Below are 22,129 nucleotides of genomic sequence, written 5' to 3' on the forward strand. Positions count from 1 at the left end.
TTTCTTTAGATCTTTTCGAGCGACCTTTTAATATTCATATTAAAATTTCATAAATTTTTTTTCTTTAATTCAGTAAAAAAGAATCGATAACAATACACCACGACATGAACTAAAAATCAAACAAAATACTGAAAATACAATTTTTTTAATTTAATTTTTTGACGATTTTTGACATTTAAAAAAATTTGGAGCGACCTCTTAAAATTTTTTTCTTGAGCTGTCCTTTGGAGTGAGCTCTTAAAACATCAAAAACTAACATTTTCTCACACGAAACTCAAGGAAAAAAAAAATAGTCGGTTCTTTTGCGCCACCCTAATGTATATACATGTCTCTTAAGCAAAACGTGGGCCGAATTTTATTTCTACGTTTTTTTATTACCGAATTCGAAATTTAAAAATTTTTAAACTTAAAACTATCTTCACTAACTGGACTGGCGCATCGTCGAATTAGTGAAACCGAACGTTAACAAGTAAATTGACGCTTATTTGACGCTTACGATATGATCCTGTGTTAATTTTGGGTTTAAAAATTTTTTTAATTCCAAACTAGGCGATGAAAAAAAAAAGAAAAAAATTCAGCCCACGTTCTCCTTAACGGGGAGTTTTTTGTGTCATTCTCTGGATTTTTGAGAATTTTTTCAGATTTTAAAAAATGGCCATTCGCAATCGTAAAAAAAATTCAGGTCACGTTTTTTACCGAATAAAGTGTTAGAAAAAAAAACATAAAATGATTTTGAGATGGTCAGGGCTTAAGACTATATATATTTCAACTTGATTATTGCCAAGAAATTCGTGTTTCGGGTCACAAGATTCCAAAATAGGAGAAACAAAAAAAAAAAAGAAATATTGGACCCAAATAACTTGATACTCAGATCGTAATGGAAGACTTTTTATAGCCTGGAATATAAAATTATGGCGGAAATACGGATTTCCGTATATTTAGTGCAGTTGTAAAATGAAAATGACGACCGGAATCGGTGACTCACCTTCTTTTTGATGCGGCGCGTAAACGTTTAGGTACAGGCAGTCCTCGCTCTGATTTCTCAGGTACGGAAGTAGCCTCTTGAGATACTCGTAACGACCGGGTGTCACTTCCGTGTGCAGATCCGGAAGTACTTGAGGACAGACCGGAGCGAAGCGATTTGAATGACGAACCCCGCTCCAGGGCCTTGGTGACCGAGGCGGGGTGAATCTGAGGGTGCCCAGGGGCGGCGCGGCGTAAGGCACCCCTGGAAAAATTAAGAGATAGAAAATTTTCGGTTCAGTAAAGAAATAGATGGAATTAAAAGAAATAGCAGGTAGACGCGGAGGCCAAGAAAATCGATGAATCGAATTCGAATAGGTTTATGAATTGTTCTCCTCGTTTTACATTTTTTAACTTCCCGTTTCTCTGTGAACAGAGGCAAAAGGAAATGATTTTAACCATCCCGAAAATGAAAGGTCAAGTTTTTTCACTGGCTCGCCATGTTTTCACGTTTAGAAAATCACCTCCGAGCTTTTTTGTTTGTATGTATGTGCATCATGCATAGAACTTGGAACTGCTTAGATTTTGGATTTTATCGGTTTAGCACTTTTTTAATTGTTTGAATAACAAAATTCTCAGAAATAAAATGAAAGTGATGATATCTTGAGAACGGATTAATAGATTTGAGTGGAAATTGGTACCGCGAAATTTTTCAGCTCGCTAATCACAAGTGTAAAGTCGGATTTTTAAAATTTGAATTTGGCGTTTTAAATGTGCTGACGAAAACTAAAAACATTTTGACTTTTGTGAAAATTGAAAATTTTTTGGGGGGCTGATAACGAATCTAAAGTCAGACATCATTATTTGGAAACTTGCAGCTATTTCATTGTAAAAAAAAGCTTCTTGACTCTTTATAATTAACGTTTTTCACGAAATTTGGTCAACGTCATTCTATTTTAGCAGGACATGAAATATCTGAGGTGCCAAGTTACACATATCAATGAGTGCTGAAATATTGCGATAAATTAATCAGGTTTTTGGCGGTTCAATCGGATTTTAAAACTCTGTGTTTGAAAGTGAATTCTTCGGAATCGGGAGGTATCGACAGGCCATTCGATCCATAAGCCTTCTGAATGATAATGGTGAATTTTTAACGCTCGATTTGAGCCTTTCATATCCGAAGCATGTGCCTCTGCAGGGATCGCGGGGGGCGAGCGATAAATATATCAGCGAAAACCTGAAGCCGGTAAATTTTAGACGTACGATCGCACGTGAGGCTTCTAGATCCTCTATAAATTTGACCTGAAATTATTTATTTCTTCTACTGCTGCACGCTGCTATTTTATTTCATTCCGCAAGCTTACTTTAGACCTGAACTGCATCCAGCTGCACCGAATGCCTACGAATTTCTTCGCTTTTTGCTCAAACGGTTTTCTAGGACGGATTGAATGATGCAATAGTACGAAATTCATCCCTCTGGTATCGATTTTTTACTCCATCATTCACTCGCTTAATCAAGTCATATATATATTTCTACAAGTTTTTTATTTTATTTGTTTTTTTTTTAAATTCCGTTTAAAATTAAACATAATTTTGTGAAATTCTTATCCCCAATCAAATTCTGATATCTACAAAAAATTTTTGAGCACTTTTAATTCAGTTCGACTTTTTTTTTTTATTTCATATCGTTGAATAAAGATTCTTTAGTCAAGTATTTGCTAAGGAACTTGGACTTTCTTATTACCTGAAAATAACTACGTTAATATAAAAATAACAGTTAGATATAGTAAATCGGATTGCTATCGAATTAAAGTTTTTTTTTAATCTTTTAGAAAATAATTTTCTGCTGAATTATCCAATTTAGAAATTAATGAAAATTGCGATACTGTAGAATTTGTACTTTTGTCATATTCTGTTTGTGAAGTTTACAACCCTGTGAAAACAAGTCTCGTGTGAAATTTAGAGTCTTCTTGTGACGGTAAGAGAAAAGGCATTTCGTTAAATTTCGTCCTTTTTATACAGTAAAAATTAGAAATTGCCATTGCCAATTTAAAAAAACCGCATCGACGTATTTATGAATTTTGAAATATTTCCCTTCCATTAAAAACCAGAAAAATAATATTCTGCGAAGTAATAATTTTTCTTCTGACCTTATAAAACCGAATTTCGGTGAAGCTTACCACTTTTTGACCAATAAAAAAATCAAAAACAAGTTTATTTCAAGCCAAGCTCCGAGTTTATTGATCTCTAAAAACCACTATACCAAGTGAATAATTTTCCGTCTCTACCACATTATAAAAAAAATCGAATGTAAGCACCGATAAAAGATATTTTTTATTATAAAAATCCTGAAATCTGACGACCATCGGCATAAAATAAATTCATATCGCGACTCACCGAGAAAAACGTCGACGGGTTGAAGGTTCGGATGCCTCCTGAAATGCACGACGATACCGCGCAGCCTTCCTTGACGTGCAACGCTAACTTCCCGTGTGAATTTCTCTTCCTGATAATCGTATTGTCTCTGGTGTCCGTATTGATTCCCATAGTCGTAAGTGTCTCGGTGCTCGGTTAGTATTTGGGTGCATGCCAAAAGGACAAGACCAACTAACTCGAGCCTGAGCATTTTGGACATTTGCGTTAACCTCGTTGAAAATCCAGCCCAGCGTTAATTCGCTACATCCATCGTCCGAAAAATTGTGCCCCTTAAGACCTTCTTCTTCCTCTTTTCCCTTTTCTTTTTAAACTTTTTATTTCGTCACCTCAACTCGACGAAGTTCACATGATTTCCGTTCAATCGTCGCGAGGTTTTTCCCTCTCAAAACTGTCACTCATTTTACCTCATAATTTTCAATTTTTTTTTTTTTTTTTTTGTATTAATTAATGTTTTTCTTCTAATTTTTTATTAATCCAATTTCAAATATCGAGGAGGAAAAACATTTTTTTCTTAAAAATTCATAAACCGTGAATATCGTCGCGATTATACACTTAAGACGTGTCCTTACACTATGAGTATACATGTGTATTATTAGACGCACGCAAACAAGGGTTAACGTACCGCGGAATACGCTTTACACGCAGTTCTAACACAAATATAGAATACGAAGAGGCACACGACGACGGAATTTCAAAGACGAAATTCTTTTCAGCCATGGGGCGGGGCGGCCCCCCTCCCCCTTCCCTCTGCGCCTGTGAAAAATTATTCTTTCATCTCTCGCATCCTTGCGAATATCTCTGCAGTAATATAATAACGGATAGCCTGTTACTTCTGTCTGTCACAGACGCTTTGCGAAACTTTTTAATCACATTGTGTATACTTGCTTGTGGAATTTAAGAAGCGAGGGATCTTGGAAAGACGAACGAACGAAAACAAAAAAAAGAAAAAGAAAAGAAAAGAAAGTAAGTATTGCAACCCGCGAACTTTACTTTATTGTAAGAATTTTGTTCCTCATTCTATAGTCGCCGAGTTTCAATTACTCGAAAGTATTTATTTACATTTGAATGAAAAATGGGGAAAGAATTTTTAATCCGCGATAAAGTAAAGCGTCGATTAAATATTTTCACATTTTTTATTTCACTTTGCACACGTTTTGTTTGATTTTAGTTCACTGTTTAAATTATAAAACAATTTTTATTTTTTTTTATAATTCCTTTAAGTGGCGAAAATTTGATTCACACTCACTGATGAACTTTTTCACAATTATATGTTACATACGTTTAATTTTTCACTAACGTTGCTTTTTTACATTTTTCTTTATTTCTAAACCGGTTTTACCGCTCGCATCACGCAGTCTTGCGAGCTTAACTTTCGTCGCTGCGGCTTGCACCTTCGAAACTGATGCGAAGCTCGCAATGAAATTTTCTAAATCTAATTTTAAACTTGGTAACTACTGACGCAACGCCGCGTCGCGGGAGTCTGAGAAAGCGGATAGTAACGCGGCATGCAGGCTTCACGTTTTATTTCTAGAAATAACAAGGCGTGTCTGTGTCTTCGTTCCTCTTCGTAATTTCCTTCCATGAGTCTGTAGAAATTATTTTGCATCTATGAAAAGCCACGTGAAACGCATAATTCAATTTCTTTCTGATAATTTGTGAATGAAAAAGGATTCGGATTGGAAAATACTTCACCTTTCATGATTATTGTATCTATTTTTTACACCTGATTGTTACTGGAATTTAAACCGAATAATTATTCGTCTTATTTTAATTACAGAAATGTGTGAAATATTTTTCAGAATTATTAAACATGCAGTTGGAATAATAATTAGTGGTTGAAACAATGCGTGGAAAATATACTGAAATGCAATTCATTTTATTTATCTTGTCGATGAAAATTCGAATAAAAATTCACTCCGAAAAAAACAAAGCCACTTATGAATTCATTGTATCTTCTGATGATAAAATTTCCGTAACGTTTGATTAGAGAAGAAAAAATGTAAGACTTTGGTCAAAGTCTTGGGCCAGGATAAATAAACAAGTTCACACAATTACTTAGTTTTTTGATTCAATAATAAGCTCAATCAAAATTCATGCTCAAATAGCTTAGAGATAATCAATTGAGAGAAAAAAACTAGATGAAATTCATTAAGATTTTACCGAAAAATCTTATCTTTTTCTATTTTTATTTCTCTGTTCTATTGTTTGGACACTGCTTTGGCTAGACTTCAAACCCACTAGATTGTCGAATAGGAATGTTAAGTCACGATTGTACTGAATTACACCTTTTCACCTGTAGAACCGCATTTAAGAGGCGAGCCGGAGCTTTTCGAAGCTTTTGTACCGCGTTGTAGTCGAAAATGGAAATCTCTTGGCCTTCCTGTCTTCGCCTCTTCCTCTCTTCCTCGCTTGGATGGGCGCAGCGAATTTCATTATAAGAATTTAAACGGACGTTTATGTCAGCGGATGAAAATCTTTTAGCCTCGTTCAGGAAAATTCAGTTACAGGTACAAGGCTTAATCGCTACGAGAGAATCCCGGAATTCTCCGAGGAGCAACCCTGCCCTTAAGTCGGTTGTATACTCTCCCCTGCCTTGAATGGACGGCTTTTCGATTCATTTCAAGTATCTCGGGGTCACCGGTATTCAATTCGATTCACCTCCGGTTATTCGGATTCAATTGGAGTATGCGATCAGTTTGAATTGCTTTAAGTAATCTCGAACCGCATCAAGTATTCACCGGAATTCAAACACCCTCGAATCACTTTGAGATATTTCAAATCACCTCATTTTCAAGCGGGTTAATTTATGCCGTTCATTCTTCAACTCACGTTTCGAGGCCCGGATCAAGTTTCGAATTCGAGAAGTACGAAAGCGCCTATTTTTCAGAATTATTTTACGGGAAAGCTTGAAGTAAGGAAATCAAACTTTCAAGAAACAACAAAGTATAGAATGGTTGGAAAGCCGATGGATCAAAGTTCCGAAAATTTAAGTTACGATAGAACTAAGTTCCGACAAAGTTTCATTTCCTTACTTCAAGTTCCGCCACGAAAAAAACTCGGAACTCGTCGCTTTCTGAATTTCAACTCCACCTCCACGTTTCAACTAACCAAAAATCGGTCCAACTAATCTAACCTAACCTAACCAAAAATCAGTCAAAGCCCGTAAAAAAATTAATTCATTTCAATATCTTACAAGTGATCTTGATCATCGCAATGAAATTACTCGAGGTTATGGGAATTCATTCGAATTTGCTCTGCCCAGACTTATGCATTTAATAAATTCTCTAACAAAGGTCCTGTAAAGTCATAAAATAGATGAATGAATATTAAAATCGCAGACTTGTAAATTTGAGGTTCAAGCATTTCGCGCCATCGGGTGTTCAAGAACATGCAACTTGGAGGAGAAATGGAGAAGATGGAAATTCCTGGCCACCACTGGCTGCAAGCATCCGATTAAAGCTCGTCGTACGCGAAATTTCTCCTACAAAGTTTGAATCGAATCGAAACTCTAAGCCTGCTTAACATCGTGCTTACCCAGCTAAGCAGGCCAGCAGGTAGCTTTCTCTTTCCCAAAGTCTTCTGTCAATTTCTATCCTTACACTCAGGTGACAAACCGAGTCAAACTCTCTCTTGAACCGCACTTATTTAGCTCGAATCATTTCGGTCAAATTACATCTTGAGACTCGAAAAAAGGTGGAAAAAAAGTGAACAAATAAATGACCAGAAATGGCAATCTGAATGGCGTCGAATGTTGTTGGAAATGTTTTAATTCTTCACTTTGGTCTACATAATTTCATTTATCGTATTTATACATTCCTCGTTTCCAAATTTCGTTTCAAGTTCTGATTATATATATACACCTCATTAAAATGAATTTGACAAATTAGAATGCAAACATAGATTCAATATAAATAATTTCTAACAATTAGAAAGATGTGAAATATTTTCAACTCAGATTTCTTCGCACAAAATTTCATCGTTTAAACGAAAAAAAAAAAACATGGTGTTTTATCTTATTCTTATAGCACTTCATTTTCTTTTCACTTGATGCAACATTTTTCAAATATTTCAATTAAAATTATACTGCCAATGAAATGCAGTAAAAAATATTGATAATTCGTTTAGCCGGAGAAATTTTTCACGATATATATGTTACCTGCCGGAGAAAACTGATGCAAAATGTATAAAAGTTAGCGCTTTCAACGTCAATTAGAATTCCTATATATTATTCACACATACAGAGGCTGTCAGAAATATAAAGGAATAAAACGATACGTATTAACCTACGTACGTATTACGCTATAACGTATAGATAATACATTTGCATACCGGATATATATGTATATGTATAATATACATATATACACATAACTCCGTTTGAATAAATCGAACGAGTGAAAACAAAAATACGATCACTCTTACATTTTTTGACCTTTGAAGTATTTTCAAAGCCTCGGAAAAACAATAAAGAACTTCGTTTAGCTGGTTATTTTTTTTGGTATTTTTTTTTCTCTACTTTCCTTGGCAACGTCGTTTTTTTTTTGTTTTTGTTTTTGTTTTTCTTCACCTTTTTTGGTGCTAACGAGTCGACGAGAAGCTTGACTTCAATCGTGTAAAAATTTACGACCGACCCAATTTTTTTACCCACTCAAAAATCAAATTTTCAGTCATGAAAAATTTGCCACGTCCCGTTTAATTTGAACTTCCGGTTCTACGGGAAATAAATCGATTTTCAATGTTTTACCGAAGGATGTATACTTTTTTCCTCCATATTATATTTTCCAAACAAACGATCATGTTTTTTTCCAGCTTATACGTTTTGAAAAATAAAAAAAAAATAAAAATTATGAATTCTTTATTCATTTTTTTCAATATTCAAGATTTTCGGTCGCGAGTTTTATGGATCATCGCGGATGGTTGAAGAAAAAACTGTTTTTCTGGCTCGTTTCTCTCACGTTAACATTCGTGTGTGCATGACGTGGGTATTGCAATTACCATAATATCTCCTCTGACCAAATTCCTCGTTTTGATATCGGCCCTGTTGGTATCATTTCCCGCACATCGATGGAAAAAGGACGACCCAATTAGCGCTCGATTCTGCACCCCGCGAATCCACCCCAGACTCAACTGACCGCGTGATTACCACGATGGTATGACTGATTGAAATATAGGTCGGTGGTACATACACGCATACCTAAACGTATTTATGCACGGTATACAGAATGGAAAATTTTTGTCTAGTTCGATACTCAAAATTCTGTTGTATCAACGTATATCTCCGTGAATTTATCCGCTAAATTTCAATTATCCTCATACCTCGAATAAGCGTTGCCGAAATTTTGTATCTCAGCGTATATTTCGCGAATTCTGCGGTCTACTTAGCGAATCCACTAATTTGTTGTATACGGGGTAACGATCGAAGTTTCATCCGAATGAATAATTAAACCAAATATGCGTTGCATTGTTTTTGATGAAATTTAAGGGGTCTGCTCAACTGACGAGCTAAAAAAAAGGGGTTTTTTCGAGAATTTTTTTCAACAAGTTTTAACTGTAAGTATTGATATAAGCTTTGTTAGGCTTAATGAATACACTCTTGAATTACATAAAAACAAAATTTTTCTATCGATCTTAATCACTTTTTATACACGAAAATCGTAGATGAAAATCAGTCTGGAAGAAAGTTAGGTCTGCGGTGTTGATGATTTCTAGGAGATGGTTAAAATTAACAAAATAGCAGCCATTTTCCGAAAAAGTCGGAAAAGAAGGCTTTTTGTTGCCGTCATTTGCAAAAAAAAAAAAAAAAAAAATGTGGTCAAAATCAAAATTTCAAACAAGGTGTGAATCAGTCCTTTTTCAGACTGATTTTCGTCAACGTTTTTTTTTACATAAAAAGTGATTAAATTCGAGAACTTTTTTTTTTTTATTTAATGGTATTCAAAAGTGTATAAATTTATCAAGCCCAACAAAGCTTATATTTTATTTTAAAAAAATCTTGAAAAAACCCTTATCTTGCTCGTCAGTTAGGTAGACCCCTCAAACCAAAAATCAAAGTTTTTTCAATACCGTTTCTCAAAGGAGAATGGAGACCTACTTTGCAGCTTCGAACGTTTCAACGAAAGCACAAATTGGAGGTGAGCTCAATGCTGATTCAACAATTTTCATAGGTCTATGATTATTTTAATTAATAAACGTCATTGCGCATTGTTTCTATCCTCGCAAAGGCTCCGGATATACAGTTGAAAGCAATCTGTCGACTCGAAGTAATCGCGAGGGTAACGAGACAGCAGCTCGTTCTCTCTTCCATGGATCCAACTCAACCCAGCTGTGTATGCCGAGCTAGCCAAGCGTGAAACTTGTCATATTGATCTTCGCGTCATGTTAGGCCCTCCCAGTATTCCCCAGTATTCCCGGTTCGTTTAGTGTTCATCCGTAACAGAGAAAATTAATGCCTCATTTTCCCTGTTAGTTCACTCCGCGACTTTCTCAGCCGTTTCGCAGTTCCTTTTCTCTGTTACCTACCTAAGTTTTCTCTGTTTATTCATTCGAAAATGAAGAGACAGAATTTACGGGGCAAACGGGAACTTTGATTTCTTTCTTTCTTTTTTTTTTTTTTTTTTTTTTTGTGGTTTTTCTTTTTTACTGTTTATCACTCGTTTGATACGCGAGATCTGTTTATCGGATACATTATACACTTTTTTTTTTCCGAAAGTTAATGACAATTTGGCTTGAAAAAGCTTTGATAAGAAAGCTTGAAAGCAGTGTTATTACGGTTAGGTGACGCTTAAGCGCAGAAAAGCTGTGACGATGAAGTTTTGATGAAATACTGTCACGATCGAGCGATGATTGGGTGTGAAAAATCTGTGGTTCAAAAAGAGAAGAAAAAAATACTAAAAAAACTTGAAAAAGTCTTCACGAGAAGGATTGAAAAAAAATATTTTACGATCGGGTGACGTTTAAGCTGGAAAAAAAAAACTGCGATGTCAAAGTACTAAAGATAAAAGGAAATAAGAAAAAAGAAATTAAGTTGTGATTAAGCTTGAAAAAGCTGCGGCGAACAAAGCTCGAGAAAACAAACGGTGACGATTACGCGATAATTACGGACGAAAAAGCTTTGATCTGAATGCTTGAAAAGAACAAAAAAAAAAAGAGAAAAAAAAAAAAACAATCATTACCACGATCAAGTAATGATAAAGCATAAAAAAAGCTGCGATGATAAAGCTTGATATAAAAATCCACGTAAACGTTGTAGATCGGTAAGAAGACAAGCTCACTGACTAGATTCTTCATGAAAATTCATTGAATAAAAAAATAAAATAAACAAGCATATACTCGGTAGGATAAATTCGTATAAAAATCGATGATCGAAAATAAACGATCGGACGTGTTTCGAAATTTTCTTTTTTCACCGAAAATCGAAGTTACCCAGGAAACGCCCGCAGGAAGTCAGAAATTAAAGGATATTCGAATTCATTGGATAGTACAACCAAACCCCTCATTTCCTCCCGGTTTTCAATCGGGCAACGGGAAGAGGGGTGGAGAGGGAGGAGGGACAATGCGCGGTGAGCTTCGGCGGTAACAACAGTTCCGAAGTAGAATGGTTATTGGAAGGCCTAGCTAGAGAGACGTTGCAGGCCGAGACGTTTTCTGGATCCTGGAACCTGGAACCGTTTAGGGGCGCGAAGAGCGTCCGGGAATTTCCCTGTTTTTCAAGGAGAGCGGGGCGTAATCGTTACGGTTCAAAGCGCCGGGGAGATTCCAGATTTTAGAGCTGCAGTTGGCTGCACTGTTATTTATCGATAACTTTATCGGTCGCCTCATTTCCTCGCTGACTGAACTGCAACCGGCGGCAGGCAGTTGCCGGAATGGAACTCAAGCCCGCCGGAATCAGACCTAGACACAGGCGCTAAGCCCCCGATTTTATACCGGCGTGTATGGGGCATTCCATGCCAAATTCATCCGCTTCCGACCTCAACAATTTTAAGAAGGTTCAAATTTTTTTTTTTTTTTTTTCTTCAGCAACAACAGAGCCTCGACTGTCTTCACTTTTCTTCTTTCCTATTATTTCATTCAGCGTTGGTTTAGAAACATTTTTGCGACGATAGTTTTCCTTCCTTGAATTCTTGAGAATAATTCAATCGTTGTGACTATTGTTTTGAGATCAATTATTCTTTGATTTTGTCTTCTTCTTTTATTCTCATAATATCCTTCACAGCAGTTTGATCATTTTTAAATTCACGAAAATCAATGATCGTAAGTTTCGAAAATTTTCCCATGATTCAAAAAAATAGAAAACATGTATTCTTGACAAATTTCGTTATTGAAAAATATCTTTTATGAAAATTATAATTTTTTATTTATTTATTTTTTTCTGTTCTATTCTTTCCTTTTTTTATATATATATATATATATATATATATATATATATATATATATATATATATATATATATATATACCTATAACAGCTAAGCAGTTCCGAGATTGAAAACTTAGAAGTAAGAGCAACGAATAAGGAAAAGAAAAGAGTAAAGACAGGGCAAAGAAGGAAAGGGTCGCCAAGTTTGAACTTTGTCTTCGATTCATCCACGGTTTTAGCTGGCGTAACAGCAGCCAACCCCGCGTTTTATCCGTGGGGTAAATAACCCGTTAGAATTTTGCAGAAGCCTCGAGGGCGAAGAGCCACAAGACTTTGAGCCGTGGCGGAAATGGCGGCTGGGCTCAGTTCGGAAGCTACGCCTCGGATTTTGAGGGAGATCGCGATTTCACGGGGGGCGGGAGGGGGGGGGAGGATATATATATATGTGTGTGCAAAAAAAAAAAAAGCAAAAAGAAAAAACTCCTGGAGCCCCGGAGGGTAAAGAAAAGGCATAAAAGTCGAAAGCTTCAATTAGATTCATCCATCTGTCGACGGTAAAAGACGCGCGAGGATCTCGGTTGGGGCGCATCGGCCAGACTGGTTAGCGCAGGTTACGAATTCTCTGAAAACCAAGAAGTTGCGGGTGTGTTTCCATTTATTTCTGTACTTATTTCGTTTATTCAATTTTTCTCAAGAGCCAAACTTCCTTTTTCTATATGCACAGCGGACTTTGATCGCTTAGTAGAATTAGTCTCGGATGCGAATCGGTGTCGTTAGACACTCGCGAAATTATATCTCTAATTTATTAGCCTACGAAAAGTTTGATAATGTTTTGTAAAAAAGAAAGTATAAAAAACAGAAATGAATAAATGAATAAATCTGTACAAAAGGTTAGTAGAAGATATTCTTGAAGTGATTTTCGACAATCCAATGTGGATTGGCGAAACGATTCACACCAAAAAAAGGTGACATACGAAAATGAAAATGATAACATTTTTGACGAATTCTGCAATTCTTTTGAATTTAATCATCGACTATTTGTTATTAACAAGTAAGTAGTAAACAAAAGATTGATTGCAGATTTGTGGGTGGACTTTGAGATCCTTTCAAACGACGAGAGGGATGTTGCGGGGTAAAATGAAAGCACAGAAAATGGCATTAGGAAAATAAGAAACGAAAAACATTGAGACAGAAGAAAGTCAGCGGGGTATGAGCTGTCGATTACGTGCTTTGAATGATAAATTTTTTTACATCTCGAGAAATCGATGAACCAATTCCAAGACTCAGACATGCCAGGTGAACGCTTGTTTTTCCTCAATGTGAGCTGAGAGAAAAATGTTGTTTTTTTTTCAAGATTTAAAGATTAAAGAAAATTTTAAGGGAGATAAAAAAAAAAGGTTCAACGTAACGTGACGAATTTTTTTCACGCGAACTTGGATTGAGCGGTGAATTTTGAGGCAAAAAATTCCGTGGCACGTCTCGCCGATCGATCTTATTGATTTGAACAAGATTATATAATAAGGAGCAGAGCTACCGGGACGCCAGAAAAGAAATGGAGGAGAGAAATATCCTCGTCCTCTGCAGTTTCTGTAGAGAAATATCTTCTACAGCTGTCTATAGACGCCTGTCTGCCTGGCTGACTGGAACGTTTCCGAGAGTTTCTTCTTTTCAATTCTTTCATTTTTCTTTTGCTTTTTCTCTTTTACTTTCTTTCTTTTTGCTTTTCTTTCAAACGAGTCGGCAATCAATTTGCCAAATCTTGATTTCACCGACGAATTTAACGGCTCGTCTTTGGGGCGTGGGGGAGAATCGTGGATCTGTTAATTCTCGGTCTTAGATTAGCAAATTTAATTGCCGATCTATTCTGCGCAGCGAAACGAGGGTGAGTGAACTGGAGTGGTGGGTGCAGGGCAGACAGATTAAGTATACATATATATATATATCAGACAGTCATTAGAAGAACTTGGATAAGACAAAGTTTTTAATTTCCTCACCGGCTAGAAGATGCCTGCAGGGGAGAGAGATAGAGACGAAAGGAAAGCGAGGCTCCGTCGCGATTACGTTTCTGGTGCAGAAAAATCGCTTCGAAAACATTCGCCGAAAATTTGACCCCCTAATTTTCATTACATGCTGCTACACAGCAGCGTTTAACATCCTCGCGTGGAATTCGCAACGCGTTTTGCTACTTCGTGAATTCCAATCATTTCGGTAGGCGACCTCCGGTCAATGCCAAGTAGTTCGATTGACTCCGAGTGAAGTTTAGTAGCTCGGATAGTAGCGAAAACGACTTGGTGAACCGATTTCAGTCAATGTACTTCAATTCATTAGAATCTGATTTTAAGTAATTTGTGGTAACTAAACAAGAGACTTTGAATATTTTCAACTGTCGTCAGATGACTGTTGGCTGAATGAATTGGAATGACTTAACGATATTCCTTGAATATCTTCACGTGGCTTTGCTTAGCTCAAATTAAATTGACGTCGAAACGAATTCGAGTGGAATTTGAATAATTTCGGATGACTTTGAAATGAATCCTGTTAATTACTAATTAAAAAATTTCAGAAATTGCAAGCCATAGAATTCGGCATGACTTCGCACTAATATTCTATAGTTTCGCGATGTTGGAAGACTTGAATGTTACTTCTGAAATTGAAAGTCTAGATCGATTTATCACGCTAACGTTTCGTGAGGAGAAAAAAGTATCTGACATTAATGATTTCATCACTTTCTCCGTCTGTTTCTTTCACTCTTCACATCGCAAATAATATCGTAGATTCGTTAGAAGGAAACCCCTCGGGTGGCGGGGAAAAAATTAAGGGTGCCGGGTGCAGGCGCAGAAACGGCACCTAACGATGATGTATTTATTTCACAGATTTGAACCCGTTATACTCACCCCCTCTACATATGTCGTATAAATCATAATTACTATACCACCCTCAACAAAAGCGCTCCCTCTCACCCCGTCACTGCCTTATAGCTGGATCGTTTCGTCGCCTGCTCGTTTCTTCTCGTTCGCAGAGTTCACCCGTTGCCTCGTAGAGCTTATACGTGAAAGGTATGTGAGTACGTGTATGATATTTGAAAATACTATGAGAATAAGAATCACGGAATCTAGCCACTGTTTGGGTTACGATTTTTTATTTACGTTACCTAATTACACAAAGTGTAATTTTTAAAAACAGGCTGAAGGGATGAAATGGCACGTATATAATTTTTTCATGCGTTTACTAGTGGAATAGTTAGGAAAGTTTTGGATACAGACTCGGTTACCGACACTTAGCCAAGACGCGAACCCTTTTCCAGATATCTCCTACACACTCGAAATTCTAGAAAAGGGTTTGTGTCTTGGCTAAGCGTCGGTAACCGAATCTCTATCGAGAACTTTTCTTGCTGTTCTACTAGGAAACTCAATTTTGCAAAAATTTGGCAAATGTATTAAACGTGAGAATACGATATCACGGTTATTTGAAATATACGAGTTATATATATATATATAATAGAAAAGCTTTTGTTTCTGAATAATAATAATTATTATTTTCTTTGTTTTTCGCGAGTATAATCACAATCAAGAATAATCTGTTCATGTAGTGGAAATAAGCGAATGTTTTAAATCGCGAATAAGCTTGGCGAAGAGAATCGATTCGATGTATAAAAAGAATTTCGTCCGTAAGAGAATTTTATAACACGTTGCCGCACAACGTCAGTTTGCCGATCTTCTACAGGATCAGTATCGGCACGTTGGGATCAGGATTTGTGAAACCGTCATGGTCTAGCAGGACTGGATATACACGAGCGAAAGCACGCAAGCAGTGAGGAATATCGGATCAACCCGGCTTGGCTCCCGGGATCCTCCTTTGGCGTCGTATTTTTGAACGAAAATTCTTTTGTCAGATGAGCACATGGCGCAGGGATTCCACGATCCTTATTCTGCAGCGAGGATCACTCTTCTCACCCTTTGACAACGGTAATTTGCCGGGAATTTGATCGATCCTTTTTTTCGGTGCAGCTTTATTTATCGAAAGTTTCTTCTCAATTAAAAATTTCGATCACTCTCAGGGTATAAAATGTCGTATTCAAGCTTTGTATTCTTCCTAATACTTTCATCTTCAAAAAGTCTAGTCGCTACGGTTCGATAAAAATTGGTGCTCACCTTGTTCGAAATATCGTTGAGGCGAACAACGGGATAAAATGAATTTTTTTGCTCTTGGGTATAATCCGCGGACTCGAATACCTGCAGGCTTTGGTATTCGCGAAATATGGGCATAAACGGGAGTTGGTTACAGGGAGTGCAGCTGACACGAATCGAGGGTGCGAAACGTGAATCCCAGGGTGGATAAGCGCGATCGTGTTGAGCCAAAATTTAGTTTTATGCCCGGTCGTTTGTGCGACAATGAAATCCTTTGTTCGTGACGGTATCGCGCCCCCATTCTTCATTCACAATTAACTTTTACTATCCAGACTTGTATCGCGAACGCGAGGTACTTTCTCCATCCCCCTACAAAATCACCCTCCGATTCTCCCCCTCTTTCTCCATGCCGTTAAAAAGCTCGATCAAAGAGACGGATTGGCTGTTGTTTACGCCGCTGTCGGCGAGACGATTTGAGCTTCTTCGATCGGTCCGGAAACCGCGTTTATCCGCTTGCTGGACATTTCTGAACCGGATATCAGCCTCTCGACAAGATAAAACCGCTCGCCGATTCACTTCGCGCGTGCCAGTCGTTCAACGACCCGGATGCCGAGATACAACAAGGCGACAAAATGAAAAATTGACGCGAAAGAAAACAGCGAAAGGCTCACATCCGACCGCGTTTCGCGATGCATGCAACGCGACAAAAAGGTCACATTAAGTCTACGCAGTTGGCGTGTGAGAATTACAGGTACTGGTTTATCAGATTTTCCTTCATGAAAAACTTGTAAAAAGCTGTGCTAGACGACTCTGAAACTTCTTGGGTAACGCAGTTCCGCCCAAACTATTCGGCGATGTTCAGTCGTTTTTTGAAAAAAGGTTTTCGGCTTTTCAACCGCATATGAGCTTGTAATTCGAACGAATCGAGGATACAGAGTTACAAAGTTGTAAGACATCTTGTACTTCGTAAACGTCTTTCATGCATTTTTGCCTGGTATATACTTGAAGAAGAATTTTTAAAAATCCCACCATTCAGGAACCTGTCTAAAATTTTTAGTGGTTAACTAAGTAAATCAAAAGACTGAAAAAATTGTTGGAAATGGGTCGTCCATGTTTGACCCTGACCTTGCGGAACATGTATATTAGGGTGGCGCAAACAACCAACTGTTTATTTTTTTTCTAATCTCGTGTGAAAAAATGTTAGTTTTTGATGTTTTAAGAGCCCACTCCAAAGGACAGCTCAAAAAAAAATTTTTAAGAGGTCGCTCCAAATTTTTTCGAATGTCAAAAATCGCCAAAAAATTTAATTAAAAAAATTGTATTTTCAGTATTTTGTTTGATTTTTAATTCACGTCGTGGTGTATTGTTATCGATTCTTTCTTACTAAATGAAAGAAAAAAAATTTATGAAATTATAATATGAATATTAAAACGTCGTTCGAAAAAAATCTAAAGAAATGCACTAAAAAATTGAAAAAAAATTATCAGCGACCTTTCAAAATTCAAATTTTGAACTGAAACTTTCGGAAACTTGTTTTTTTTTTCTCTATAAAATTATACCGTAACGAGAAAGAAAATTAAAAAAAAAAAAAATCGATTTTTGACGATTTCTGACCTTTTAAAAAATGTGGAGTGACCTCTGGAAATTTTTTTTTTTAACTGTTCTTTGGAGTGGGCTCTTAAAACATCAAGAACTAACATTTTGTCACACGGGGCTCAAAAAAAAAAAACAGTTCGTTTTTTTTTGCGCCACCCTAATGTATATACATGTCGTACACACACATACACATAGACATTACAAGCAATCGAGGCGGTGAGGGGGTGACGTTACGGGGTTTTCGGGGAAAATGGAGGTAAATATTTAACGGCGTCTGGCATCTGAGTTACAACTCGGCAGCGAAGGGTAACAGAGAGAGAGAGAGAGAGAGAGAGAGAAAGATAGAAAAAGAGGGAGAAAGACATACGAAAACCGAAACTCACAATGTCAAGAGACGGTTAGTAAGAGACGATGACGGGTTAGCGCCAAGTGGAATCTGGCGATAAGGTGATGCGAGTCCTGCAAGTCCTTTTGCAATGCCCGACAATTTTCACCCTGTGCTAAAAAAAATCACCCCCGTACCTCCAGACGGTGTGTACATAATACGGCTACATCAATACACCAAGCGTATGTCTCTAGGCACGTACTGTATTACATGGATATATGTGCTATACAGATGTTCGTATGGGTATACACCTACTTTTGTACCTGATGGAATATTCCGAGCTGGAATCATTCTCTGGTATTGCTCGTCGTAAATCACGCCCGTGGGGGATGGAGGAAGGGAGGAAGGGATGGAGTGGGGGGTGGGTATCCTTCTTCGTCAAGAGAATGTCAACGTTGTTTATGCACGCGCTTCTGCACGTGTATTATTATAACTATACCACCCGTGACCCACCCACACACACCCCCGATACCTCCGACATTTTACTCTACCCCTCAGACACCATGCTTATACCCCCTCCCTTCACACCCCCTGCACTATACCTTATACCATGCTGAGAACTACGACTCGGGGATGAAATATTTCTCGAGGATATAAGAGAGAAGGAAAAGAAACGAGAAAAAAAGGAGGGATGGGGGTGGGGGATGAAACACGGTGGAAAGCGAAAAAAAGTAAAACAGTAGGTAGGTAGGTACCTACCTATCTACCTACCTACCTACCTACCTACCTACCCGCGAATCCTGCAGATCCTCCTTGGTTTACGACGTCTTATAGGTATATACATATATATGTATATATATATATACAGTCATACACACACGCACTTTACAACTTTCTGTATTTCCCGCCGATCCTCCACCCTTTCTTTCCTATCATCAAACCCCTTGCTCGTGTTTCCCTTCTCTTTCGACTCAACTATGTCGAATACATTCACATTCGTAATCGTATTTGCTTGTCACTTATCGGGCGGAACTACGATGGAAGCTAAAAATATGGATTAAAATGTGACGCGGTGACGAATAGTCTGCAGGTTTATTCCTCGAGTAGGATCATGTTCGAAATTGGCTGAATGACCATTCATTGTCAATTAACACATTGTTCTTGATCGTTGTCAACATTTTCGTCGTTTTTTTTTTTTTTTTTTCTCTTCTACCAATCTTTTGACACTAAGTTAAAACAGAAGTAAAATAAATTAATAAAATGAACACTCGTTCTCTGCACCTCTCGCGCAAACACTTTCAAAGAAAAAAAAAATAATAATAAACGTGGTATCGAAACAACACTAAGAAACCCCGATGATATTTTAGAAGAATCAGACAAGAAACGAGATGAGACAGAGATGAGTGATAACGACGCAAAAACGAATGCACGAAAGGGTGAAAAGGGGGCGGAGGGAGGAAAGAAGGAGCCGCAGGGTTAAAAAATCGGCATCTACGTTTCGCATTTCCAATCCCAGACTCGAACCAAGTTTCTACCCTGTAATTTTAGCCCCCTCATCTCACCCTCTGCCCCTGACGTATCGACCGTACCGAACTTCCACCCTTCAGCGAGGCTTGCGCGGCGCCGGCGCAGCTGAGAGGAAAGCTTTTGCCTGACGCCAGTTTGTCGGGGGTCGAACGAACAGCAACGTCGAACCCGGAGCGAGCGGTTCAGGGCTGTAATCTCGTGTCCATCGAGTTTCCATCGCGATTTCTCCCCCGAGTTTCTCTACCGACGAACTCTCTCTCCTCGTTCCGCGATTTCGGCGATCGGTTGCGTTCCTTTCTATTTCATAAAACGTACGGTGAATGAAACTGTTGTTGTTGTTGTTGTTGTTGTTGTGTTTTTTTTTTATTCTTCTTTACTTTTTCTCCCTCAGTACGATCGTTCTCTTTATAATTCGTGGCTCGTTTCCTCGTTCGAGCTTTCTTCGGCTTTCGTTTAACGATTATATACATACTTTTATTCAAAAATCTTTCGACGATCCTTCGTTTTCAATCACTGTACAACAACAACGCTCGGCGCCAATCATCGCTTTCAGATTCGGATGTTACAACTGATCGAGAGTGTCGTCCGTGATAATAATACCTTATACTCGTCGAAGCACGTGGTGCCGCATCCGATTGGCGATATTTTGTGCGTGTTATAATTTTTGTTCAGTGCTCGTTGCGTTTCGGCCAATTCGTCGCATAGTGTTTGAACCACAGATACAACAATTGAAAAGATAAAAAAAAGAAAATAAAAAAAAAGGAAGAAAAAAAAAGAAATTATAACAGGAAAAGAAAAGTGGCAGCGAAGAAGATAACGTTGATTGTGTGATTACCGTGACTGATTTCTTTTCTCTCTACTCTTGATTTGGTAATTTTTTTTTTATTTTCATTTCTCCTTCGGTGGCGAAATAAGAAAAATCAAAAAACACTTGGTACTGATTTTGCTACAGTAGCTAAACGATACGCGTTACAAGGATAATCAAACTCGTGACACAACTTCTCAGTTTTTACGTTGATTCTAACCTAGAATAAAATTTATACCGTTTTTCGAACGTTTTTTCTCGGTGTGAAATAATCTATTCTGGCGAGGAAAAATATTCATCAAGGATTACCAAAGCGTCGGAGTGTGACGATATAAATTATAATTATACTCATATTTAATATATTTATATGGAACAATTACATCGCAGTGTGACATCGAGTGATTTTTTTTTTTGGCTCTTGCACGGATTAACGCACGGCTTTTAGGCGAAAAGGTGAAGAATTTATCGCTATCCTCTTTTTTTTCTTTTCTATTCTTGTTTTTTTAAGAGGAGAATTTACTTTGTCCTTTTTCAACAACGCATAATTTTCTTCTCGAAGTGTAATTTTCAATGAAGACCGACTAAGTGATATTCTGAGCAGAGAAAATTGGATCTTAAGATATCGGTGAAATTTTTTAAGAGTCGAAGTTACGGCTCGTCGGCAACCGAGACTTAGACTTGAATCAAGTTGGCAGCGTGTTGTCAGGCTTGTCACGCGTGGACTTTCTCAGACGGTTATAACAAGCCTGCAGTTTACTATTTTCGCGCTTGAAAAAGAAGGAGTATCAAAAGAAGAAGAAGAAGACGATATCAAGACTCTGAAACTTGGGGGGCAGAATCCTTCCGTCGGAGGCGAATCAGATCAGCGCCAAGTAGTCAATCATTTTCGATCAAACGATGACTGACCCGCTCCGAGAGAATGCAGCGTGAAAGAATAAGAAAAAGATCCAGCAGCGGGTGTCCAAGGGTCGGTCTCTTCTTCAAGATCCTGAAGGCTGGGGCTTTCTACGTTTACCGTAACCTGAAGCACGCGATAAAAAACGAGATAGTATTCCTGTGACAGATTCGTGAGAAATGCGTTTCACCGTGATAGTGGAGGTGGTGGATTCGTTGAAACTGCACCTTCTAGGTGAGAATAACCGCCGATAGACGTCGATTGGAAAGGGCTAAACGGGGAGAAATCAAGCCGAGAATTAAGACGGCGGGAATGCGGCAGCCGAACTTGGACGTCGCGACGCTGGGCTTTTCCTGGCCGTCGAATTCACCCGCGGATTCAAGGCTGAATCGGTATCCGGTCTCTCGGCACTATCGGCCGTCGAAATCGTTGACTTGATGACGCCAAATTGAGGAACTCAGGGAAAAAGCTCACAGATCAAGCTCAAGCTCGCACCCGGCGGCATGTCGCGGGGGGCGGCTTCCGGTTGTTTTCGTTGACGATTTTTTGAACCGGTTTAACCGCGGCAATATGACGAGGAACTGCCGCCGATGCAGCTTCCTCTTCGGGATCGTCTACGCGATGATTGTCACCTCGAATGCCGAATTGAGCTCACGCATCGTAAGGACAAAGTACGGCGAGCTTTCCGGCGTCATCGTCAACCTCGAACGATACCTCGAAAGCGTCGAGGTCTTCAGGGGTGTTCCTTACGCCTCACCACCCATCGGATCCCTCCGCTTCATGCCTCCGGTCAGCGGGGCGCTTTGGCAAGGCGTTAAGATTGCCGACAAATTTGGACCCGTTTGTCCCCAGAAGCTACCGGTTTTATCCGAAAAAATTCCCAGGGGACGCCTCGAGTATCTCAAGCGGCTTCTTCCCTACCTAAAAAACCAGAGCGAGGACTGCCTTTACCTCAACATTTACGCACCGGTCCAAGGTGAGTTCGTTTTTGAAATTTGAAATCGAAGTCGGTTTCTTGATTTATCTTCTTCCCCGAATTCTTCTCGCAGTGTGAAAAGAAATTTTGGAAATCTAAGTTGATCATTTATTTATTTGGAAAA

The 22,129-nt window shown here is 38.2% G+C and overlaps 2 protein-coding genes across 3 annotated transcripts in view; one reads left to right on the forward strand and one right to left on the reverse strand.

Moving 5' to 3' along the window:
• The window catches only part of LOC124406271, a 51,518-nt gene extending 47,879 nt beyond the window's left edge, over nucleotides 1-3,639 (reverse strand). For both annotated transcript variants that reach the window (XM_046881626.1, XM_046881625.1), the window contains exons 1-2: nucleotides 3,361-3,639; nucleotides 986-1,228 (exon numbers count right to left, since the gene is read on the reverse strand). In XM_046881626.1, coding sequence (XP_046737582.1) covers nucleotides 986-1,228; nucleotides 3,361-3,598 — 481 coding nt within the window. In that variant the 5' untranslated portion in view covers nucleotides 3,599-3,639. The remainder of the gene's footprint in view (nucleotides 1-985; nucleotides 1,229-3,360) is intronic.
• A 17,641-nt stretch (nucleotides 3,640-21,280) lies between these two features.
• The window catches only part of LOC124406299 (neuroligin-4, Y-linked), a 207,214-nt gene continuing 206,365 nt past the window's right edge, over nucleotides 21,281-22,129 (forward strand). The window contains exon 1 of the mRNA XM_046881668.1: nucleotides 21,281-22,005. Within this exon, the coding sequence (XP_046737624.1) occupies nucleotides 21,600-22,005 (406 nt within the window). The 5' untranslated portion in view covers nucleotides 21,281-21,599. The remainder of the gene's footprint in view (nucleotides 22,006-22,129) is intronic.

The sequence above is a fragment of the Diprion similis genome, chromosome 5, assembly GCF_021155765.1.
Source record: "Diprion similis isolate iyDipSimi1 chromosome 5, iyDipSimi1.1, whole genome shotgun sequence".
Taxonomy (NCBI): Eukaryota; Metazoa; Arthropoda; class Insecta; order Hymenoptera; family Diprionidae; genus Diprion; species Diprion similis.